The sequence below is a fragment of the Rana temporaria genome, chromosome 5 (genome assembly GCF_905171775.1).
Source record: "Rana temporaria chromosome 5, aRanTem1.1, whole genome shotgun sequence".
NCBI lineage: Eukaryota > Metazoa > Chordata > Amphibia > Anura > Ranidae > Rana > Rana temporaria.
This window is the reverse complement of record NC_053493.1, coordinates 32872269-32898104: the sequence shown is the minus strand read 5'-3', so window position 1 is coordinate 32898104 and position 25836 is coordinate 32872269. Positions and strand designations below refer to the sequence as shown.

Here is a 25836-nt window from a genome sequence, read left to right as displayed (position 1 = left end):
TGATGTCTATCACATAGTTCAGGAAATGTTTTAAGTGAGGTAGATGTTGACATATCACAGAGTTGAGTTATGTCAGAGGAAATCCATTTTTTAAATGAATTAGGGAATGTGCAGGCTGGGTAGAATAGTGGGTTTCTAATAAATGATAGAATTTTATGGCATTTTTATTATATTTCTTTTTTTTTACTAGTAATGGCGGCGATCTGCGATTTTTATCATGACTGCGACTTAATGGCGGACACATCGGACAATTTTAACTGTCGCACTTCACAGGCAGGGTCAGGACATGTTATTTAAAGCAAATGCAACATTTTGCATTTTTAATGTTTTAATTTATGCATTACTATTATTGTTACTCAGCTCAATTGTATGCTTTAATAGATGTTCTCCAGGGCAGAGCTTAACCCTTCCTGCCATTTGTGTGATAATCCCTTGCCTATTATGCCATGCACACGATCGGAATTTCCGACAACAAATGTTCGATGTGAGCTTGTTGTCGGAAAATCCGACCGTGTGTAGGCTCCATCGGACATTTGCTGTCGGAATTTCTTGACGTTTGCAATTTCCGACATTTGTGTGACCGTGTGTATGCAAAACAAGTTTGAGTGAACATCCGTCGGAAAAAAAATCCACGGTTTTGTTGTCGGAATGTCGGATCATGTGTACGCGGCATTAGACTAGGAAATGGCCGTTACTGTTTTTTAACATTTCTCTCCTCTTCCTCACTCCTATTGACCTGCAGTTTGCATTCGGCATCTGAACTTTAGTCATATTTGCCAAACCTGCCCCAAACCGAACCCAGGAACCTTATTACTAAATAGGAAACCTACCGTAATATTATGATCATATACAATATACAAGGGCAGGAGAAGGCATTTATAACATTTCAGTATTATGATTACTTGCACTTTATGCTTGTTACAACTATATGTTGAATGATATTTGACTCTCGCTTTGTTAGAAGGAGTGCTGCTGTATTATAGACTATGGCCCGGATTCACATACATTGGTGCATATTTATGCCGGCGTAGCGTATCAAATATACGCTATGCCGACGCAGCGCACAGAGGCAAGCACAGTATTCACAAAGCACTCGCCCCCAGTCGCTCTCAAATCTACGCTGGGTTTCCACAGCGTAAGCCAGCGTAGGTGGAAGTGGGCGTGAGCCATGCTAATGAGGCGTGACCCCATGTAAATGAAGGACTGAGCGTTATAAAGTTACGAATAACGTACGGCGCATGCGCCGTCCCGTGGACGCATCCCAGTGCGCATGCTCAGAATCACGTCGAAACAACTGCCTAAGATACGTCGACAGATACGTCGGCGCATATTTACACTTACGCGGCGTATCTCGAGATACGTCGGCGTAAGTTTTTTGTGAATCCGGGCCAGTGTATATATATACAATATATATATAGAGTGCGACTTGTCATGTGACTTTAGAGATCCAGTATAATGTATATATTCGCCAGCACACCAAGAATCTTCAATTATGTCCAAAGTTTTTTTTTTATGGAAGAAAGATCACATCACAAACTGTGTGGTGCAATGTTTTGGAGCCACGCAGGACCCCTTTGTCCAAGTCGCAGCCCATTCTTTCAATGCAACTCATTCAATTTGGTGCAAATTAAAGTGTATCAAAGTTGCATCAAAGTTGCGCTCCAAAGTCGCACTGGAAATTGTGAGACTTTGGAGTCGCGCTAATGTGAATGGAGCCTTAATAGTTTCTTTTTATCAGTTGGCAAACTGAAATGAAATGAACAGAGGAGAAATATAAATCAAATTAATATTTGGTGTGACCACCCTTTGCCTTCAAAACCACATCAATTCTTCTTGGTTCACTTGCACACAGTTTTCTGAAGGAACTCTTCAGGTAGGTTGTTCCACATATCTTGGAGAACTAACCACAGATCTTCTGTGGATGTAGGATGCCCCAAATCATTCTGTCTCTTCAAGTAATCCCAGACAGACTCCATGATGGTGAGATCAGAGCTAAATAAATTTGGGGCCAATCACACACCTCCCTGATGGTATTACAGGATGGATAAGTATCTGCTCAGGTGTAACAGCCCAGGTTCAGTGCCGCCATCTTGTCCATGTCCGTCCTAAGGGTTCAGGCATCCAGCCCATAATGATGTGCACTAGTCCTCCCCGCTAGCCCTTGTTTGTTCTAATTCTGCAGCCCCCTGGGATATCCATGATGTAGATATTCCAGGAGGCGCCAACTTGTTATTCTCACCTAGGCCATAATGGCAGTGGGGGTGGAGGTCAGGCAAAAAAAAGGGGGGGGTAAGAGCTGGGAGGGTGTCAAGGTCCACTTCAATGTTTGTTAATGTTCTGTGATCGGAGATCCTTCCAGTGCTTCTTATGATGGGAAAGGGGAACTGAGAAAAGGGATATTTACATTGTTTCCATGACTCAGTAATTCCCCGGCAGTATTTCTTCATGTATGCATTGTACCGTATGTCACTTTATCAGGCTGAATGGGTTACCTGCATTAATTCCGCCAAGGCCGAACATAATACACTTCCTCTTCACTGTGTTTTGTCTGTAGATAATTAGAAAATGTACTTCTGCTCTGTTTTAAAGGGTCTGTCCATCAAAAAGTGTTGGAGAATACTGTAGATGAATGAGAGGCCAATCTCTGCTCTTCCGAGTCATTTTATTCAATCATCAATAATCTAGCTGCAACCATGATGTCTCCACCTAAAAAAACAGCCCCTCCCTAACGTGTTTCGCCATCAATGGCTTGATCACAAGGAAATCAAGCAACTCATGGTGAGATGCTTTAAGGGTGGTGGCTTTTGAGTGAGGAGCAGCTACATTGTTGATGATAAAATAAAATGAATCGAAAGAGCAGGGATTGGAGTGCAGCTCTCATTCTCATTCATCTATTCTCTTTCACAATGAACGAAGATAGGCTTTCTTAAGCTGATACCCTACCTGTCCATAGACAATTTAGAGGAGCAGGTCTAGAGTGGTGCTGTGGGTTTGGGATGTTTCAATATCAAGAAGTGATATTTCAGTTACAGGTGGGGTTTGGAGAGCTAGACAATACAATTCTGATGAGTATTCCTTTTGTAATATTTTTTTACAAATAATTTTCCCTTTTTTTTACAGATGCAGAAAAGCTCTCCCAGGATACAGGCTCATTATCGCCACTGGCTGCCATTACAGGAGTGTCACTATTTATTATTCTGTCAATATGTCTACTTTTTGTATGGAAAAAATATCAACTTCACAGAGGTAAGGGGCTAGGTGTAAAATCACAGATGTCAGATATTTCGAGAATTTTGCGTATTGTGCACTTTTCGGTTGTAAATGTACCCAATTACTTTCCACTGTCCTTGGCAAGTCCCATTCCCTTTAGCAGGGGCAAATAGGTCTGCACATCTTCCTTGTTACTTTGACACACTATCAACAACTAGCCAGCAAGAGGAATGCTGCGGTGTGGATTCTCCTACGGCGTGGATTCCTCCTTGGCCTACCCAGTAAGATCTGCTCCATTTGATGATCCCTGGATAAGTAAAATAAGGAAACATGGTAGATGAGTGTGGGATAATTTTTGACCCTACCAAGGTACCATCCCGAAAGAAGCATGTACTGTATAACGAAAAAATAGGTGGGGCTTTGCATGTACCTTGTGGGGTCTAATGAATGCCAAACAAAATATAAAAACAAACAAATCTTTATTTTGCACAAACTGTAAATATATGGTTACATAGTAGGCATGGTTGCAAAAAGACACAAGCATGTGTGTGCTATAGTTTCATAAAAAAAAAGGAGAAGAAGACAAAACATTTGTTAAAAAATACAGTTACAGTTAAGTTGTCCAGGGTATGATTAACCCGCCAAAGAAATGGCCTACGCGTTTCACGTCTGACTCGCTTCATCAGGGCCTCGGGTTATAACACAAGTTATGTAAATACTGTATAGATATACAAATGAGTTATTGGCACACAAATTCATATTGATATTAAAAAATGAATTGAATGTTCTAACAATATTATCTAGTAATAACACAATTGTTCTGTGTCTGTTTATGATAATAATTGATATGATTTACAGATTAGAACCCAATAAGAACCCAATGAAGCTTGTGGTATGCACCATGACAGAGTGTGGGAGGGAGAAAAAGGGCAAGCATCTGAAAACACGTACATATGCAGCCTGTGCTGTAAATTTTGCACAAATTTAAATCAAGAAAAACATAAGAGGAAGTAGGTACAGTAAAACCTTGGTTTGAGAGTAACTTGGTTTGCAAGGCAAGTAAAATGTTTTAATAAATTTTAATAAATTTTGACTTGATATACAAGCAATGTCTTGATATAAGAGTAGCGTCATGTCACAACTGAGTATAAAAAAGAAGAGAGGCGCCTCTAAGTGTAGCAATATGGTTACATTTAATGAAGGTACAACATTTAGCAACTCATTGTTACACTTAGAGGTGCCTCTCTTCTCTTTTATACCCTGTAATAAAAATGCTTTGATACACAAGTGCTTTGGATTACAAGCATGTTTCTGGAATTAATTATGCTCGCAAACCAAGGTTTTAGGCCTCGTACACACGATAGGTTAAACAGAGGACAGCGGTCTGATGCACCGTTTTCATTGGTCAAAACCGATCGTGTGTGGGCCCCATAGGTTATTTAACCATCGGTTAAAAAAAAGCCAACTTGCTTTAAATTTAACCGATGGATTCCTAACCGATGGGAAAAAAACGATCGTTAGTAGGCACAACCATCAGTTAAAAATCCACGCATGCTCAGAATCAAGTCGACGCATGCTTGGAAGCATTGAACTTCGTTTTTTTCAGCACGTCGTGTTTTACGTCACCATGTTCTGACACGATTGTTTTTTTAACTGATGGTGTGTAGGCGCAACGGACCATCAGTCAGCTTCATCAGTTAACCGATGAAAACGGTCCATCAGACCGTTCTCATCGGATGGACTGATCGTGTGTACGAGGCTAAACTGTATTTAAAAATTCAAAGATTCACCTGTAAGAAAATTGGCACCGGCCTGATGAAAATCAAGCCTTGGGAGCCCGTGGGGATTGGTTCCACATGCCTTCAACAGGAAGAGGTTGTTCACATATAGTCATGGCTAATTAAGTATTCAAGATGAGGGTGGTAATTACACCTAAAAACAGCTGAGATCGATATAAGTATGAGGTCCCTACTCAAGGGAATGGGACAAGATGGAGGAACCCTTTGTAAAAGGCTGTAATCTTTTGGATCCTTGTATGGATTATTTCCATGCACAGCCCAGTTATAGCTGTAAACCTGTTCACTAATTTTTCCCTCTCATGTGTATCTGCCTTGAGACTTATGCCGGGTACTGACGAGCAAACATGTACGATGAAACCGTATATGTCTGCCCGGGGATTTCTGTATGGTGGCTGTACTCACCATCATACAGAAATCCGCGCGTAAACAATACGCGGGGCGTGTCCGCATCGTCGCCGCGACGATGACGCGGCGACGTGGGCGGGCCTGCCAGTTAAATGCTTCCACGCATGCGTCGAAGTCATTCGACACATGCGAGGGATGGCGGGCGCTCGGACATGTACGGTAGGTCTGTACAGACGACCGAACATGTCCGAGGGGACAGGATTCCAGCGGGCTGTTTTAAAACAAGTCCGGAAATATTTGCCCGCTGGGAAAAGGCCCGGCGGGCAAATGTTTGCTGGAATCCTGCCCGCTCGGGCCTACACACGACCGAACATGTATGCTGAAACTGGTCTGCGGACCAGTTTCAGCAGACATGTTCGGTCGTCTGTACGGGGCCTTAGGCTTCATTTCCATGGACGTTTTTACAGCCACTTTTTTTAGCCTTTTTTACAGCTTAAAAACGCCTGTCCGTGTTTATTTTTTTTATTTATTTTTTTGAGCTGGAGCTCAAAAACGCAGCGGTAGCGTTTTTGCGCGTTTTTGAGCGTTTTTTAATGTCTGGCGTTTTTACAGCTTTAACGCTGGAGCTCCAGAACGCACTGGTCCTGTTTTTTTTTTTTTGCAGCTTAAAAATGGCTCAGCCATGTACAGCTCAAAAACGTCATGATGGGCACGAGGCCATAGACTAACATGGAGAGCCGTTTTTAAGCTGCAAAAAACGCTCAGAAAAGTGTCTGTAAAAACGTCCAAAAACTTCCATGGAAATGAAGCCTTATAGTTATTTAAACAACCTTTTATTGATCTCTATACAGATCCATCTCAAGCTCCCTTCATTTAGCTTGATTCAATGAACAGAGTCCCCGCAGTGACATTATCTATTCTCTTATGTTCTGTTTGCCCCATAAGTTGGGATGTTTGCCTAATTCTCTTACTTAATTAAGGAAAGGACCTTCAACTCATACTTCACTATTCCCATCCTTCACTCTTTCCATCCCCACCACCTTCCTTCCCCTTTCCTGCTCTTTTTTTCCTCCTCCATCTTGTCCCATTCCCTTGAGTAGGGACCTCATACTTATATCGATCTCAGCTCTTTTTAGATGTAATTACCACCCTCATCTTGAATACTTAATTGTTCATGACTATATGTGAACAACCTCTTTCTGTTGGGGGCATGCGGAACCAATCCACACGGGCTCCCCAGGCTTGATTTCCATCAGGCCGGTGCCAATTTTCTTACAGGCGAATCTTTGAATTCTTAAATACCTACTGCCTCTTATGTTTTTCTTGATTTAAATTTGTGCAAAATTTACAGCACAGGCTGCATATGAATGCGTTTTCAGATGCTTGCCCTCTTCCTCCCTCCCACACTCTGTCATGGTGCATTCCACAAGCTTCATTGGGTTCTTATTGGGATCTAATCAGGAAATCGTATAAACTATTATTATAAACAGACACAGAACAATTGTGTTATTACTAGATAATATTGTTAGAACATTCAATACATTTTTTTATATCGATTTATATCGATATGAATTTGTGTGCTAATAACTAATTTGTATATCATTACAGTATTTACATAATTTTGTTATAATCCGAGGCCCTGATGAAGCGCGTCAGCCTGTGAAACACGTAGGAAATTCCTCTGCCAGGTTAAAGGGGTTGTAAAGGTAAAAAGAAAATTCCCTAAATAGCTTCCTTTACCTTAGTGCAGTCCTCCTTCACTTACCTCATCCTTCCATTTTGCTTTTAAATGTCCTTATTTCTTCTGAGAAATCTTCACTTCCTGTTCTTCTGTCTGTAACTCCACACAGTAATGCGAGTCTTTCTCCCTGGTGTGGAGTGTCGTGCTCGCCCCCTCCCTTGAGGGAGGAGGGGGCGAGCAGGAGAGTCAGGACGCCCACTAACACACAGCTCCTTTCTCTATCTGCAACATAGAGAGCGTCCTGACTCTCCTGCTTGCCCCCTCCCCCCCTCAAGGGAGGGGGCGAGCACGACACTCCACACCAGGGAGAAAGCCTTGCATTACTGTGTGGAGTTACAGACAGAAGAACAGGAAGTGAGGATTTCTCAGAAGAAATAAGGACATTTAAAAGCAAAATGGAAGGATGAGGTAAGTAAAGGAGGACTGCACTAAGGTAAAGGAAGCTATTTAGGGAAAGAAAATTGTACCTTTACAACCCTTTTAATCATACCCTGGACAACTAAATTGCAACCATTTTTTTAACAAATGTTTTGTCTTCTTCTTTTTTTTTATTTAATGAAACTATATGTATGTACAAAATAAAGATTTGTTCATTTTTATAATTTACTAGTTTTGGCATTCATTAGACCCCACAAGGTACATGCAAAGTCCCACCTATTATGTCATTATACAGTACATCCCTGAATAAGGAGTGACATTTTGCAACATTTCAGCCAGCAAGGTAGTGGCATTCATTGGGAATGTTTAAGGATTCTGGAAATGGCAAGCTGGTGCCAGTAGAAGAGTCATTGCGTAATACTTGCTTTGATGTATAAAGGAATCAGAAAGCCCCTTTTCTCGAGTATTCACAGTTAAAACTTTACTGTTAGACCTACTCTGAGCCCCAGTACTTTGATTCCTAAAAGTGTGACAATGTTCCAGATGAAGAATCCAATTATTCTCAATGGGTCCCTTCACACCCGAGTACTGTGTTGCTTGGTGTCTGTTGCGTGAAACCTGAAAAAAGGAAGTGAGCTTCTTTGGGAAAGAATTGTGTGGTTTTAGCCCCATAGACTTGGGCTGTCTGGAAAATGCTTAAAAGCATATGTTTATGTGCATTTTTTAGGTACCCCTGTTCTAGTGGGCCAAAAACATGAATTTCTGCACCTTTACGAAAATTCACGCATAAATGCACACCAAAAACACACATGTTTGCATTCCCCTGGGACTTTAACCACTTCACCCCCGGACCATATTGCTGCCCAAAGACCAGAGTACTTTTTGCGATTCGGGACTGCGTCGCTTTAACAGACGCTTTCGTGCGACGTGGCTCCCAAACAAAATTGGCGTCCTTTTTTTCCCACAAATAGAGCTTTATTTTGGTGGTATTTGATCACCTCTGCGGTTTTTATTTTTTGCGCTATAAACAAAAATAGAGCGACAATTTTGAAAAAAATAATATTTTTTACTTTTTGCCATAATAAATATCCCCCAAAAATATATAAGAAAACATTTTTTTTCCTCAGTTTAGGCCGATACGTATTCTTCTACCTATTTTTCGTAAAAAAAAATCGCAATAAGCGTTTATGATTGGTTTGCGCAAAAGTTATAGCGTTTACAAAATAGGGGGTATTTTTATGTAATTTTTATTAATATTTTTTTTTTACTAGTAATGGCGGCGATCAGCGATTTTTTTTCGGTATTGCGACATTATGGCGGACACTTCGGACACTTTTGACACATTTTTGGGACCATTGGCATTTTTATAGCGATCAGTGCTATAAAAATGCATTGGATTACTATAAAAATGCCACTGGCAGTGAAGTGGTTAACACTAGGGGGCGGGGAAGGGGTTAAGTATGCCTGGGTGTGTTCTTACTGTGGGGGGGGTGGCCTCACTAGGGGAAACACTGATCCTCTGTTCATACATTGTATGAACAGAAAATCAGCATTTCCCCCGCTGACAGGACCGGGAGCTGTGTGTTTACACACACAGATCCCGGTCCCCGCTCTGTAACGAGCGATCGCGTGTGCCCGGCAGCGATCGCGCCCGCCGGGCACACGCACGGGAGTCGGGGGCGAGTGGGGGACGCGCGCGCCCCTAGTGGCGGCTGAAAGAGCCGACGTAGAATGACGTGCTCTCGCCCAGGAGAGCCAGCTTGCCGACGTAGAACGGCGGTGCGCGGTCGGCAAGCAGTTAAATGAAGCACATGACATCAAAGTAGTAAAAGTCAATACGCATGATTACAACAAATGTATTAGTCCAATAATAAACAAATCTGATAGCAATGAAATATATATATAATACTGAAGAGCTGCATTCACTCCTGAAGAAGTGGACGTTGTTCTACGAAACGTGTTGAGCTCTGTTACAGTCATGTACGACACTTGGATGTCACTTTTCCATTTATTTTTACTATGAATGAATTTATTGCAATCTATCCATGCGGATATTACATTTCTGCTACTCGTCAGCTCTTCAGTATTATATATGTATTTCGTTGCTATCAGATCTGTTTATTATTAGACTGATACATTTGTAATCGCGTGTATTGATTTTTACTACTTTGATGTCATGTGCTTCGTTTAAAGTCCCAGGGGAATGCAAACTTGTATGTATAGATTTAGGGATGGAGGCACATGATTATAGATGGTGCACCAGGCCACAATTCTCCCAGACACCAAAAAATGCCTCTTAATCGCCTGGCTCTACTTACACTCAATAGTGAATGGGTTCTGAGTATTATGGTTGGGCTTCACTCTCAGCTGGCTCTTGTGTGTGGACAGTCTTGAAGTTTGGAACCAGGAAGGGTGAGAATGGTTGAAGGGGCATGGTTTTGTTTAAATATGGTCAAATACGGGAAGAATTTGGATGACTACACTGACCTGACCTCACTGACCTGCATACACTGACCTGACCACACTGACCTGACCTGACTACACTACACTGACCTACATACACAATCACTGACCTGACCTGACATGACTACACTGACCTGACCTACATACATAAACAATCACCGACGTCACCTACCTCAGCCAAGGAGGAGAGGAGAGCCGCCGAGCAGGGAGTGGAGATGTGGCGTGGTGTGGCGGGCAGCCTTGGTGTGCCTGTCATACATGGACCCCTTTTACATTACACATTACTGCATCTCTGGACCCCTTTTACATTACACAGCACCGCACCTCTGGACCCATTTTACATTACACAGTACCGCACCTCTGTACCCCTTTTACATTACACAGCTCAGGTCCACTTTTACATTATACAGTACCCTGCACCTCTGGACCCCTTTTACATTACACAGCACTCTGGACCCCTTTTACATTACACAGCATCTCTGGACCCCTTTTACATTACACAGCACCGCACCTCTGGACCCATTTTACATTACACAGTACCGCACCTCTGTACCCCTTTTACATTACACAGCTCAGGTCCACTTTTACATTATACAGTACCCTGCACCTCTGAGCCCCTTTTACATTACACAGCACTCTGGACCCCTTTTACATTACACAGCATCTCTGGACCCCTTTTACATTACACAGCATCTCTGGACCCCTTTTACACTACACAGCAACACTCTGCACCACTAGACCCCTTTAGATTTACACAGACACCCCCCCAGTTCTGTCCTTTCCTACATTAATCATGCAGATGGAGAGACAGTGAGCAGCTCTGAACAGAGGACAATCACCTGCTAGTTTACTTACGTTAGCTTCAGCAGCTCTCTACTCAGCGCTGCTCACTGTCTCTCTCTCCCCTGTGGTACAGGAGAGTGTTTGCTTACCTTGCAGCTAGAGTTGGAGAAAATTTAAATTGGCGCGCCGCCGCCGCGCTGTAAACACGTGCACACGTCAGTGCATCACAGAGGCACAGCGCCTCCCACTCCACCGCCCGCCAATTGCTGCCGTTATCTGTTTTTTTCAGCCCTTCCGCCAGGTTGGCTGGTGTTCCCCGCCACTCCCACATCGAGGGAGACAGACAGTTTCACCAGCCAACCAGACGGAAGGGCTGAAAAAAACAGATAACGGCAGCAATTGGCAGGCGGTGGAGTGGGAGGCGCTGTGCCTCTGTGATGCGCTGACGTGTGCACGTGTTTACAGCGCGGCGGCGGCGCGCCAAGTTTAATTTTGCCGTGAGTCGTAAATAAAATGTTTCCTGCTCGGCGGGACTCGGGGCTATTAGTGAAAGCCTTAATGGCCGAGCCAAGGCTTTTCACCGACCCATTCGGGGCTCCAGCCTCCCCAGCCCACCCCTAACAACGGCCCTGGGCACTGGGATACCCCACGGACGGCGCATGCACCGTTCGTTCAAAACGTCAATCACGTCGGGTCACGATTCATTAGCATAAAACACGCCCACCTCTTCACAATTTGAATTAGGCGGGCTTATGCCGGCACATTTATGCTACGCCGCCGTTACTTAGGACGCAAGTGCTTTGAGAATACAGCACTTGCCTCTCTAAGTTGCGGCGGCGTAGCGTAAATGAGATGCGCTACGCCGGCCTATATATGCGCGGATGTACGTGGATCTGGCCCTCTCTGTATTTCTACATTGTGCTGTTATAATGTAAACTTTTATGGTTTTTTTTTTCCATTTCTTTCAGCAATTCACTGGAAGATTCAAAGTAGAAGGTAATTTTCCCAAAGACTTTTTACTTCTATCTAATAAGGGTCTATTTATAAAGGATTCACTAGAAAACTCACCCGGATGGCATTTGGCTTTTTGGGCAGAAGGGCTTTGAGAGGAGTTCCCTAATGGTCGTGCCAATAAGGGGGGATGTCCCGACAAATTGCGCCCTCCCTGGTGATCTGCTTTTAAGGATTTCTCAGACCCATAACCAGTACCAGTGTGTGCACGAGAAGTTCATTGTTCATAAACATACTGTTTTAAAATATTTTTTTTAAAATACATTTTTACTAATATTTACCCATGCTCCTTCATTTTCTCCTCTCCCATCAATTGATAAGAAGCTCATGTCTTCAGACATTGCCGGACCCTGAAAGGTAAAAATAATTCAAACAAACTAAAGTATTTTATAACAAGTGTTAGTGTGTTTGTTCGCATTATAATTTTTTCTCCCATGCACAGTGCAATGGTTAGGGGTATGAGGATCCCTAAAGCCAGTTCACTCAGGACGGAGCGACCATCGTTTTGCCCCCCCCCCCATGGGAGGTACATAAGCCCCCATTTGTTGGTATTGCCTCCTTGGTGGCAGGGGTGCTGAAAAGCCCAGTGTCCATCAGCAAGGGGCACCAGTGTCTCTCCCAAAGCACCTTTCAATTCTGAAAGGTATACAGGCTAGTACCAGCATAGCATTGGGGGCTGAATGATAGCAACTCCTTTTGTGGGGATTAAAACGAAACAAAGGAACCGCACTTCTATATCATAAACTACATATCATGAATCAACATAGTGAACAAACAAATATTCATTTAAGTTATAAAAATACATAAAAATTGTGAAGTCCATGTATAGATCCCACACATAAATAAACGTCCTGTGAGTATAGGAAAGGTTCCTCTGCACTCGCATGCAGACAGACACACTATGCACTCACCAGACTTAATTTACTAATTTTGGCCACAAAAAAGACCCTAGGGCTTATTTTCGGGGGATGTCTTATTAGTATCAGTATCTTGACATAATTTTAATCCCCCAAAAAACATCTTGGTTAAAGTACTTTTAAGATTATGTAGTCTTTTTTTGGGGAGGATTGTGTTGGTGTAGGGTGCAGTGTGTCTGCCTTTGTGGCTGTTTTATGAGAAGTACCTTTTACAGCAGCTCTCGGCAATCATGTAACCTGCCTCAGCTCTTCTTCTGTGCTCTAAGATTCCCGCTGACATCAGCCCACTCCGAGCACTGCAGAGGGAGGGGCCGCAGAAGTCAGCCAGGTGAAGAGAAGAAGACCTCCATCGGGTCAGCGGAGGCTATGGATGGGGTATTTTGCATGATCGTTGCAGGGGGGGGGGGGGGGACACACTGCACCTTATACCAGTGTGGAAGTTTTACAAAGTGGATAATTTTTTAACATTAACTTTAGTAGGGCTTATTTTCAGGGTAGGGCTTATATCTATGCAAAAAATTAAAAAGTCACAACCCCAATCGCGTTCTCCGATCCACCGACCAAAATCAACTCCAGATACCCAAAGCCAGATACAAGTCCAAAGGAGAAAAAGATTTGCACTCCAAGGACCTAGACTGTGGAACGCTCTACCAACCAGCATCCGAATGGCGGTGAATCACCTGGCCTTCAGAAAAAAACTCAAAACCCATCTTTTCTTAAGGCAAAAGGTCAGTAGGGAACGGATACTAAGCGCCCAGAGGCGATTCAGTTCGCATGTGTTGAGCTATATACGTTTCTCACTCACTCGCTCACTCATATTGCAGCCATCCCCAATAATCGCGCTAGGTCTTATTTTTGGGGTAGGGCTTATTTTCTGGGAAACACAGTATGGTGATTCATGATATGATATAGGAACGTGATTCCTTTGTTTCTTTTTCACGTTGTGGGTGTTTTTTTACACTTTGCAACATGCGGCTCTTTGTTGTTGTTTGTTAGTTTGTTTTTTGGTTGCTGGTTTGCGTGGGTTTGGAACCTGTTGGTTCCTATATTTTCTTTTGTGGGGATGCCCGATGTGCTGATCCGGTAAGTTCTGGTAGGCAGGGGGTTTTGCCCCTTATTTCCCCTGTTCCTACAAGGTAAATATCACAATAAAGACATTTTCTTAATGAAGAATAGATGTTGCTGAAGGCCATGGAATACACTCTTCACTTGATGACTATTGGGCAAATTTCCACTCATTTGGCTTGGTACACAGATGGGCGAAATGTCCCTTTAATGTTTGACAAAAAGACCCCAGTGTGTTTTCCCTTCTTACATCACACTAACATTGTAATATGTCTTATATTTCTGTCTCACCTCAGGCCTTCCACCGAGTATAGAAGGACGCCAATATTTTCAGGTATGTTCTCAGAGATCGGTTTGTGCAGTTTTAGGCTTCAATGGTGAATTTTAGGCTTACATCCCTGTGGCCGTTTGGCACCAATTATGTAGCCTTTAGGACCCCTGCAGACAACAGTTTGTCTTTTCCTTACTTAGGTACTTACTTGGGCCACTGAATATTGTTTCTGTATAATCTTTTTTGCAATTTTCAAATTTTACAGTCAGGAAAAAAAACCAAAAAAAACAGTACATCAATAATGCAAATACTGACAGCACCTGTAGAGGTTGTACAGCGGAGATGTCCTAGAATCTCCATATCTCATAGATTTACACATAGAGTACAGTAGACATATTGGTATAAATCAGTCTAGAGTGTAACTTATCGGAAGCCTTAAGGGTACATCATTTCTAAAATTCTAGGCAAGCGTAGTGCTATAACCAGGGCTGTTTGAAGGAATTTGGGGGCCCCAAGTAAAATGGGGCCCCCCAAGCACCCCCCCTGCACGCAAAGCCTACGTTGGCGCTACAATAATTTTTTACACCCATGTCCCTACTCCTCCCCCCTCCCTAGTCCCTATGTTTTTCTATTCTCACCTCCCCTTCTTCCCTGTAGGCAGCCGCTGTAGCGTGGCCGAGCTCCTTTTCCTCCTGTCAGTCCGGTGTTCTATCATTATGGGTCCCCAGTCCCCTATCAGATAGTACCCGGGCTGGGTACAGGAGATTTAGTTTCCTGTGTTCCCGGCCAGACTGAAGGGAAGTGAGCACTCAGTGTGCACTTCCTGTCAGTCCGGCCGGGAACAGGAAATTGAATCTCCTGTACCATTGCCGTTACCCGGCCGGACTGACAGGACTCCATGAGGAAGGAAGAGGAGCTCGGCCACACTACAGCCTAGAAAGGGGAAGTTGGGGGCCCCAGGCCAGCTCGGGGCCCCAAGCAATTGTTTGTTTTGCCTGTCCTGTAGCGACGGACCTGGCTATAACCTGGTAGGGTAAGTGAACCCAGAAAGCTCATGGCTTCAGTACTGATTATTAATAAACCAAAGAAAAATCTTCAGAAAGAAAGGAATGGAGGAACAAGATGGTTCAAAGACAGACCTTGTCATCAACAAGAAGAGGTGGGGGGGGGGGGGGGAGAATGGGAAGTAGGAAGGATGGGGGGGGGGGAGAGCATACCAGAAATCACACCCAAGACTCGGCGGGTTGGTAAACAAAGTCCGAGGAATGGAAGGGAGGAGAATGAGGAGGAGCAGTAATATTTAAAGGAGCCTGTAGGGAGTACGAACGTTTCAGCATTCATTTGTAAAGAGACTGCAATGGCAGTAATCTCCAGCAGTACTGTGTAGTAGGTTTCCAGCCTATTATTGTCTTCTGTATCATGTCCACAGTTCTCTAAAAGCTTCTATAGCATGTTCACCATCTCTGACCCTCTCTTGTAGCATGGTTGCAGTTTTCGACCATTGCTTGTAGCACGCATGCAGTCTCAGACTACTTATTGTAGCATGCCTGCAGTTTCTTGACTACAGTGCCTTGAAAAAGTGTTCATAGCCCTAGAAATTTTCCACATTTTGTCATGTTACAACCAAAAATGTAAATGTATTTTATTGGGATTTTATGTGTGGCACAATTGTGAGAAGTGTAAGGAAAATTATAATTTTTTCTTACAAATAAATATCTGAAAAGTGTGGTTTGCATTTGTATTCTGCCCCCTTTACTCTAATACGCTTGCTCAGTGGGGATCGCTCTGTTGATCCCCGCTGAGTCGGCAGATGACAGGGCGGTCCCTGCACAACTGTGCAGGGACCGCCCTGTCTTTTCTCCGCTCTCCCCTATGGGGGGATCGGATGAACACGGACCGTCTGTCTAGTATCTTCCTCCGTCTGCAGAATTGGAGGATTGCAGACACTGATGAGATCTGATGTTCATCCGCTGACACCCGCGATCTCATAGGGATTAATGTATGTCCCTTTTTCATCCGTAAACGGATGGATGAAAAAGTGGACATACGGTCCGCAGGTGTGAAAGGGGCCTAACTAAAATCTAGTGGAGCCAATTGCCTTCAGAAGTCACCTGTGTGTAGCATGCCTGAAAGCCCTGACTATCTCTTGTAGCATGCTTACAGCTTCTTGACTATTAATGGTAGTGTAGCACCCTCCTGCTAGGCTGCTAGGTTTTTTGGTAAGGCAAACTTAGTTTTTGGCTCTCCTGTAGTTAGCCGAGCAGAATTAATTGCTTCGGGCTGCTATATTGGGCTGCTTCCCCCTGTTTCTGGCTGTTTGCAGAAAATAGTGGGTGTAAGAGTCAGATAGGCAGTTTGAATATTTGTGCAGCCTAGCCAATCCCTGGAGAAGTGTGTTCAGATGGTGGTTGGAGAATGTATAAATAGTCTGGAGCCCAGAGCCCAGGGTTCTTGTCCAGGAGGAGAAGTTCCCAGCCAAGGAAGGCTGCCTGCCTGCCTTCCTGGCTGTATTGGTGAAGGTCTAGCCTGCTCATCAGGATCCCAGCCATGCTGAGAGGGCCTGTTTAGCCACAAACCTTTCAGGGACCAAAGAGGGGTGCTACTGAAGATCCGCCTTGGGAGTTCACAAGGAAAGCCCTTCTGCTGAAATCAGAATTGTATTCTGTGCTGGAGGACACTTAGTAATGACCCAAAAGGGAGAAGGAGTTTCAGTGACTGTTTACTTTTATCCACCCTGCTGCACTAAGTACAAGGTTTGCCTGATCTGGGTCATTGCCCCAGTGCTGTCTATCTAATGTCCCTGCTTAAAGTGGAGTTCCACCCAAAAATGGAACTTCTGCTTTTCGGAATCCTCCCTCCCTCCAGTGTCACATTTGGCACCATTCAGGGGGGGAGGAGGGAGCAGATACCTGTGTAATCCAAGTATTTGCTCCCACTTCCAGGCATATGTCGCCTTGGCGACCTACTCCACGTCCAGTGCCTAATTCGCCCCCCCCCCGCTGTCTTCTGGGATACACACAGGTCCCAGAAGACATCAGGAACCAGTGGGATTGTGCAGAGTGGCTCACGCATGCGCAGTAGGGAACCAGGAAGTGAAGCCGCAAGGCTTCACTTCCTGATTCCCTTACCAAAGATGGTGGAGCCTCCCCCCGAGAGCCGAGGGACAGATCAGCTTCGGGTCCCGACATCGCGGGCGGCCAGGACAGGTAAGTATCCTAATATTAAAAGTCAGCAGCTGCAGTATTTGTAGCTGCTGAATTTTAATATTTTTTTTTTGGGCAGAACTCTGCTTTAAGGGACTTTTCAGCAGAGCTACTACAAGGAAGCGTGTCCTAGTTGTTCCAATTAGTATGTGGAGTATCCCACAGCTCCCTGAACCCATCCAAGTTATTACTGCAATAAAGCTTTGACTGTATTTTCCCACTGAATCTGAAAAAAACTAGGGCTGTGCATAAAATTTGTCTGTTTATTGAAAGAAATGTTTATACTAGTTTTTTTTTCTTGGTTTCTTCCAGGACATGAAGACGCTATTAATGATTTTGGAATATACGAGTTTGTGTCTCTGCCCGATTCCTCCATTCACAGAGTACGTGTATGTATACTGTTGTCCATACTGCCTTTTGCACAAGACTGATCAATTATATAACAACAGATTCTGCAGAACTGTACAGAGGACACTGACCGCTCACACCAGTCCATCATCCCAAAGAAGCTTGCGGCCCCATGTCCTGACACAGTCAAGTTCAACACAACATAAAACAGGGATAGGTTGATTAGTTCAATTAAACTGGTAGCAACATTTTGAAAGATTTTTCTAAGCTGCAGTTTGAATAGCGCTGCCTTTTGATGCAGGACTTGGGAATGAACAAATCCCCATTTGGACTTGCCAGTAGACAGAGTGGAGATCTCAGCCTCACACAGCCAGGAGGTCAGAGAGAGAGGAACAGAGGGGGCACAGAGACTGGGAACTGGGTCACTTCTGGAGAAAGTCTCATGCTGCCCCGAGCACTACAGCTGGGGACCAGAGTTGCCCTGAGTCAAAACAGAGGACACCCACGCAGTGGGACTTCTGTGACTGTATCACTGGATTGATGAGAGGGCCATGCGGCCACAATCTGTTCCTGCTATCAGAAAGTAAGATTAGACACTTAACCAATAGCTTATAATACAGCATGCAGATTCCCATTGAATGCTCCAACGGCAGGATGGGCCCCAACGTTAGCTGGCTGGAAGTCTAGGGTGTAGGACTTTCTCTTTATAGAAGCCACCCTACAAAGACTCCTGGTATTGCTTGTACAAGTAAGGGTATTGCTGCAGTAGACCTGGACTGTAGGCTAATTACCTCTAGTAATTGATAGCAGGTTAGAGTCATTGCAATATTATTCACTCTAAAGCCCTGTACACACGATCGGTTTGTCTGATGAAAATGGACCGATGGACCGTTTTCATCGGACGAACCGACCGTGTGTGGGCCCCATCATTTATTTTTTTTATCTGTGAAAAAAATAGAACCTGTTTTAAATTTTTCCTATGGTTAAAAAACCAATAGAAAAAAAAAACGATCGTCTGTGGGGAAGTCCATCGGTCAAAAATCAACACATGCTCAGAATCAAGTCGACACATGCTCAGAGGCATTGAACTTCATTTTTCTCAGCACGTCGTAGTGTTTTACGTCACCGCGTTGGACACAATCGGATTTTTAACCAATTGTGTGCAGGCAAGACTGATGAATGTCGGCTTCATCGGATATCCGATGAAAAAATCCATTGGATTAGATTCCATCAGATATCTGATCGTGTGTATAGGGCTTTACTGTTAATGTGGTTCCTGCCATTGCATATGCTGGTCAGCAGGTTATCAAGTATAAGTCTATTTGACTGCACTAAGTTCTATAACAGGATGCTACAAGCTGGTGGTCTCACTATCGAGAGAACTGTGTTGATTAACATTTTATCTGTTCATATATGTACAAATTGCCTTTCACTTCAAGTTTTTATAATATAATTTTTTTTTTTTTTATATTAATCAGCCTGGAGTCCAGTCCTTAGATGGGGTGGCTGCATTGATATTTATTCTTTTTTATTTTCCCTTTTTTACCTACTGATACTTAGCCAGATTCAGAGAGGTTTACGCCGGCGTATCAGTAGATACGCCGTCATAACTCTGAATCTGCGCCGTCGTACATTTAAGTGTATTCTCAAATTGAGATACACTTAAATGTAGCTAAGATATGACTGCCTGCGCCGTCGTATCTTAGCTGTCTAGTTCCGCCGGCCGCTAGGGGCGTGAACGTTGATTTACGCCTAGAATGCGTAAATCAGCAAGATACGCCTATTCACGAACGTACGCTTGCCCGTCGCAGTAAATATACGCCGTTTACTCAAGGTGTTTTCAGGCGTAAAGTTAGTCCAACAAAAAGCCGGCCTAGCCAATGTTAAATTTTACTTTGTTTGCGTAAGTCGTCCGTGAATGGGGCTGGACGTAATTTACGTTCACGTCGAAACAAATAAGTCCTTGCGGCGTACTTTGGAGCAATGCACACTGGGATATGTCCACGGACGGCGCATGCGCCGTTCGTTAAAAACGTCAATCACGTCGGGTCACGATTCATTAACATAAAACACGCCTCCCCATCCTCATTTGAATTAGGCGCGCTTACGCCAGCCCATTTACGCTACGCCGCCGTAACTTAGGAAGCAAGTGCTTTGTGAATACAGCACTTGCCTCTCTGACTTACAGCGGCGTAGCGTATATGCGATACGCTACGCCTGCACAAAGTTAAGCCAGTCTTTCTGAATCTGGCTAACTGACAGCAACACACTTCCTGTGAAAATGCTCACAGGAAGTGTGCCCCCCCCCCCCCACCACCAGGACAGGACATCTCCCCCTTCAGTTCTCCTTAAAGTGTAAGTAAACCCTCCTATTGTTTTCAGCCAAGGAAGCTGCCGTCTTTGCCTCTGTTTAATCTCCAACTGCCATGATGCTGCGCATGTGATCAGTTATGACACCAGCCATTGGATGGTTTGATAGTTTGGTTAAGAGCACAACCAATGGGAGTGCTACATTTCCAGCACGTGCCTGAAATTAAACTGTTTTATGGATGGGTTTACCTCCGCTTTAAGACAAAGTGGAACAGTGGAAGAGCATATAATGTGAGGCCGCGTACACACGACCGAGAAACTCGACGGGCGAAACACATCGTTTTCACCGTCGAGTTCCTTGTTCGGCTGTCAAAAAACTTGTCGAGACAAATTTTCCCATTGCCCGTCGAGGAAATAGAGAACATGCTCTCTTTTTGGCTCGACGAGTTTCCCGACGGGTTTCTCTGCGAAAAGTGTACACACGACCGGTTTTCTCGGCAGAATACGTCTCCCATCGAGTTTCTTGCTGGATTCTGCAGAGAAAAACGGTCGTGTGTACGGGGCCTCACTGATTCGAGTCCAGCACAGGCAGAAAGCACTGGAAGTTATCTGCTCAAAAGAGTTATGGCAGGATCAAAATGTATTTTTTCAGATATAACAAAATGCGTTAAATAATATATTATCAGACCAAAAGGGATCAAATGAGAGAAGTTTATTGTTAGGGCTTACATATACACTCATAAATGAGGTCCATGGTGGACTGACATGGTTAAATGGTTAAATGATGGTTGCTGCAGCAATAGAGATATCGAGATATAAGAATCACATCTTAGCAACAATTAGTGTTTTTGGAAACAAAAGATGAAAGAGACTTCTGACAGGCATGGACCATATGGCGGATGTTCTCTGTGAATATATGATACATCACAGGATGGTCTATATATAACGTAGATGAGGAGGCTTCAGAAGAACACAAATGCCAGCCTTGCATTCTAACTAAAATAACTCGACTTTTTAAAGTTGCCTTTCCCTTTGGAATCAGCATTGACATAACGTTACTGTAGTATTGATCATTGCTCAACATCAGAGAAACACTTTGTCCCGGGCTAGTGACAGACCAGCTAGGACTTGGAGCTTCTCATTAAGAGTGAAGGGTGAATTCATTCACAGACAGATCAGATCAGATCAAATATAAGGACAAAGGGCCAGATTCACAAAGGGGATACGACGGCGTATCTCCTGATACGCCGTCGTATCTCTGTTTCTATCTATGCGACTGATTCATAGAATCAGTTACGCATAGATATCCATAAGATCCGACAGGTGTAATTGTTTTACACTGTCGGATCTTAGGATGCAGTACCGCGGCCGCCGCTGGGGGGAGTTTGCGTCGTAAACCAGCGTCGGGTATGCAAATTAGGAGTTACGGCGATTCACGACGGATTTTCGTGTTCGCTACGTCGCCGCTAGTCTAGTTTCCCGTCGCAAAGTTAGTCGTTATTTGACCTGCCTTAACTTTACACAGCAATCGTATTGCTGTATAAAGTATGGCCATCGTTCCCGCGTCGAAATTTAAAAATGAACGTCGTTTGCGTAAGCCGTCCGGGAATACGGAATTACGCTACGCGCGTCGGTGTTCGAAAAAATTACGTCACTGCGCGCAAAGCACGACGGGAATTGCTAAATGGAGCATGCGCAGTAGGTCCGGGGCAGGAGCGCGCCTAATTTAAATGGCACACGCCCATTTGAATTGGCCCGCCTTGCGCCGGACGTATTTACGATACACCGCCGCAAGTTTCCAGGTAAGTGCTTTGTGGATCGGGCACTAAAACTGGAAACTTGCGGCGGTGTAACGTAAACGGGTTACGTTACACGGCTGCAAATGTATGTGAATCTGGCCCAAAGACAATTCTTGCACCAATTTCAACAATTGAGTACTGCCCGTAATACTTTTTTTTAATTTGCACTAACATCTGGAATTTTCAAGACAAGTTGTGCCCCCTTTTTTAAGGCCCATGGAGTACTAATATGCAAAGTTTTAGCATAATGTAGAGTCAAAACTTTGTGCTTTAGTACTGCTTGGGCCTTGAGGAAGGGGGGTACACCCCGTAAATTCGTTCTGAAAAATATAGATGTTAGTGCAAATAAAAGAAAGTATCATGGACAGTACTCAATTGGATACCTCCCAACTTTATGAGATGGGAACGAGGAACACCTATTAGCAAAAGTATGTAGGCATTTAGAGGGGGTCAGAGAGTTAGTTGCCTCTGACCATGTTTATTTGGCTAAATTTAGGGCCTCTGCTCCAGCTCTGGCTGTACTGTGTGCCCATGGCTGTTGTCTGGGGAATCTCTCTCCCCCAGACGGCAGGTGGCAGCAGTGGGGTCAGGGTCGTGTGGATGCTTCTCCTCGGCAGCAAATCAGGAGGGTTGATCGCCTTGCTGTGCATGCTGGGAAGAGGTATTTAGGGGGCAGACGCCATTGGTTTGCGTCGTCGTCCCGCCGCCTGTAGCTGCTGACTTTTAAATGGGTGAAACTCCGCTTTCAGTTCAGTTCTGTAATTCCGACCGCTATCATTTCAACTCAAAATTAATTGTTCTATTAAATAAAGCTGTCTGGAATTGTAGTTCACCAGCATTTCCTTTGCTCTGTACAGGTACCCGGACAGGCATCTAATGTCCTGCATCTCCAGGATATAAACTGCACCATCTATGAGGTCATCCAACACGTCCCAGAGCAAATTCAGAATGATTCACAGTCGTAAGTGTGACTAACATGAAAATTGGAAACACGGCATGTTTATGACCTCCTCCATAATTACAGAAAGGGCTTGACTGATACCACACCCTCAACTCCAATATTTCAGAGACTGTAATGATACATTTCAGCTGAATCGTCATCTGCTGGTAAAATATGGTATTACAGTGTCACACAATTATGTATTTATTCAGGTAGCTTTGCGCAGTTTTTACGGAGGCGCAGGGCACCGTTTTTGCCCTGCGCCCCCGCAAATTATCTGCGCTACCCTTGATTCACGGAGCAGTAGCTCCGTAAATTGCGTGGGCGCTCCGGCAAAATGCCCGGCGTAAGCGCGTGCAATTTAAATGATCCTGTAGGGGGCGGAAATCATTTAAATTAGGCGCGTTCCCGCGCCGAGCGTAGGGCGCATGCTCCGTCGGGAAACTTTCCCGACGTGCATTGCGGCAAATGACGTCGCAAGGACGTCATTTGCTTCAAAGTGAACGTGAATGGCGTCCAGCGCCATTCACGATTCACTTACGCAAACGACGTAAATTTCAAATTTCGCGACGCGGGAACGACGGGTATACGTAGCATTGGCTGCCCCTGCTATTAGCAAGGGCAACCTTACGCAAAAAAAACTGATGTACGCAAACGAGGTAAACTGCGTACGCAGGGCTCGCGTAGGGTTGTGAATCTGCGTTAGTATGCAATTTGCATACTATACGCTGACCACAACAGGAACGCCACCTAGCGGCCTGCGTAAGAATGCAGCCTAAGATATGACGGCATAAGGAGCCTTATGCCAGTCATTTCTTAGGCTGCAGTCGGCGTAACGAGGTTCCTGAATCAGGAGCATTCGTAACGCCGGCGCAGGTAAGCAATTGCGCTGCATAACTATGGTTACGCAGACGCAATTGCTCTTTGAATCTACCCCAATAATCCCAAAAATGTGTCAAAAGTGTCCGACCTTTTCCGCTGCAACGTCGCAATACCGCAAAAAATCGTCGATCACCGCCATTACTATATAAATATATTAATGCCAAAAATCGTTCCCATAGTTTGTAGACGCTATAACTTTTGCGCAAACCAATTAATATACGCTTTTTGCGATTTTGTTTACCAAAAATATGTAGAAGGATACATACTGTATCGGCCTAAACTGAGGACATTTTTTTTTTTTTTTTTAAATTGGGATATTTACTATAGCAAAAAGTAAAACATATTGGGGGTTATTTATGAAAGGAAAATCCACTTTGCACTACAAGTGCAAACTACAAGTGCAAATTGCACTAAAAGTGCACTTGGAAATGCAGTCGCTGTAAATCTGAGGGGTAGATCTGAAATGAGGGGAAGCTCTGCTGATTTTATGATCCAATCATGTGCAAGCTAAAATGCTGTTTTTTATTTTCCTTGAATGTCTCCCTCAGATTGACAGGGACTACACTTCCAAGTGCACTTTGCACTTGTAATTCAAAGTGGATTTGCCTTTCGTAAATAACCCCCATTGTGGTTTTTTTTTCTAAATTGTTGCTCTTTTTTTGTTTATAGCGCAAAAAATAAAAACTGCAAAGTTGATCAAAAACCACCAAAAGAAACCTCTATTTGTAGGAAAAAAAGGACGCCAATTTTGTTTGGGTACAGCGTCGCACGACCGCGCAATTGTCAGTTAACCACTTAAGACCCGGACCAAAATGCAGGTAAAGGACCAGGCCCCTTTTTGCGATTCGGCACTGCGTCGCTTTAACTGACAATTGCGCGGTCATGCAACGTGGCTCCCAAACAAAATTGGCGTCCTTTTTTTTCCCACAAATAGAGCTTTCTTTTGGTGGTATTTGATCACCTCTGTGGTTTTTATTTTTTGCGTTATAAACAAAAATAGAGCGACAATTTTGAAAAAAATGCAATATTTTTTACTTGTTGCTATAATAAATATCCCCCAAAAATTTATAAAAAAACTATTTTTTTCCTCAGTTTAGGCTGATACGTATTCTTCTACCTATTTTTGGTAAAAAAAATCGCAATAAGCGATTTATCGATTGGTTTGCGCAAAATGTATAACGTATACAAATTAGGGGATAGTTTTATTGCATTTTTATACATTTTTTTTTTTAATACTAATGGCGGCGATCAGCGATTTTTTTTGTGACTGCGACATTATGGCGGACACATCGGACAATTTTGACACATTTTTGGGACCATTGTCATTTTCACAGCGAAAAATGCATTCAAAATGCATTGGGCTAGATTCAGATAGGTTAGCGGATCTTTAGATCTGCGTAACCTATCTGATTTACGTTACGCCGCCGCAAGTTTTTGAGGCAAGTGCTTTATTCAGAAAGCACTTGCCTGTAAACTTGCGGCGGCGTATCGTAAATCCCCCGGCGAAATTCAAATTCCGTGGCTAGGGGGCGTGTAAAATTTAAATCAGGCGCGTCCCCGCGCCGAACGAACTGCTCATTTCCCAGCGTGCATTGCTCTAAATGACGTCGCTAGGACGTCATTGGTTTCGACGTGAACGTAAATTACGTCCATCCGTATTCGCGAACGACTTACGCAAACGGTGTAAAAAATTCAAAACTCGGCGCGGGAACGACGGCCATACTTAACATACTTAACATAGGATACGCCGCATATAGCAGGGGTAACTATATGCCGGAAAAAGCCAAACGCAAACAACGTAAAAAAAAAGCGACGGTCGAATCGGCGTAACTCATCATTTGCATATTCCTCGCGTATACAAACGGAAGCGCCACCTAGCGGCCAGCGTGAGATTGCAGCCTAAGATCCGACGGTGTAAGTCACTTACACCTGTCGGATCTTAGGGAGATCTATGCCTAACCTGATTCTATGAATCAGGCGCATAGATACGACCGCCGGACTCAGAGATACGCCGTCGTATCTTCTTTCTGAATCCGGCCCATTGTTTATTGTGAAAATGACAATTGCAGTTAATCACAAGGGGGCGCTGAAGGGGTTAAGTGTGACCTCATCTGTGTTTCTAACTGTAAGGGGGTGTGGCTGTAGGTCTGACGTCATTGATTGTGATTCCCTATATAAGGGAATACACGATCGATGACGGCGCCACAGCGGCGATCGGGTCCGCGAGTCCCGCGGCCGCGGAGCTTCGGACCGGGTCGTGGGCGCCTGCAACCCATGGCTGGGCATTTAACAATCACGTACAGGTACGTGATTGTGCCCGGCCGTGCCATTCTGCCGACGTATATCGCGTTAGGCGGTCCCTAAGTGGTTA

At 44.1% G+C, this 25836-nt stretch overlaps 1 protein-coding gene across 2 annotated transcripts in view; it reads left to right on the top strand.

Moving 5' to 3' along the window:
• HEPACAM2 (HEPACAM family member 2) overlaps positions 1 to 25836 on the top strand; it is a 169872-nt gene that overhangs the window by 138070 nt on the left and 5966 nt on the right. Inside the window, exons 5-10 of one of the 2 annotated variants that reach the window (XM_040352338.1) lie at positions 3121 to 3246; positions 11688 to 11715; positions 12052 to 12087; positions 14009 to 14046; positions 17499 to 17569; positions 22501 to 22604. In XM_040352338.1, the coding sequence (XP_040208272.1) occupies positions 3121 to 3246; positions 11688 to 11715; positions 12052 to 12087; positions 14009 to 14046; positions 17499 to 17569; positions 22501 to 22604 (403 nt within the window). The remainder of the gene's footprint in view (positions 1 to 3120; positions 3247 to 11687; positions 11716 to 12051; positions 12088 to 14008; positions 14047 to 17498; positions 17570 to 22500; positions 22605 to 25836) is intronic. The other variant, XM_040352339.1, reaches the window with a different exon arrangement.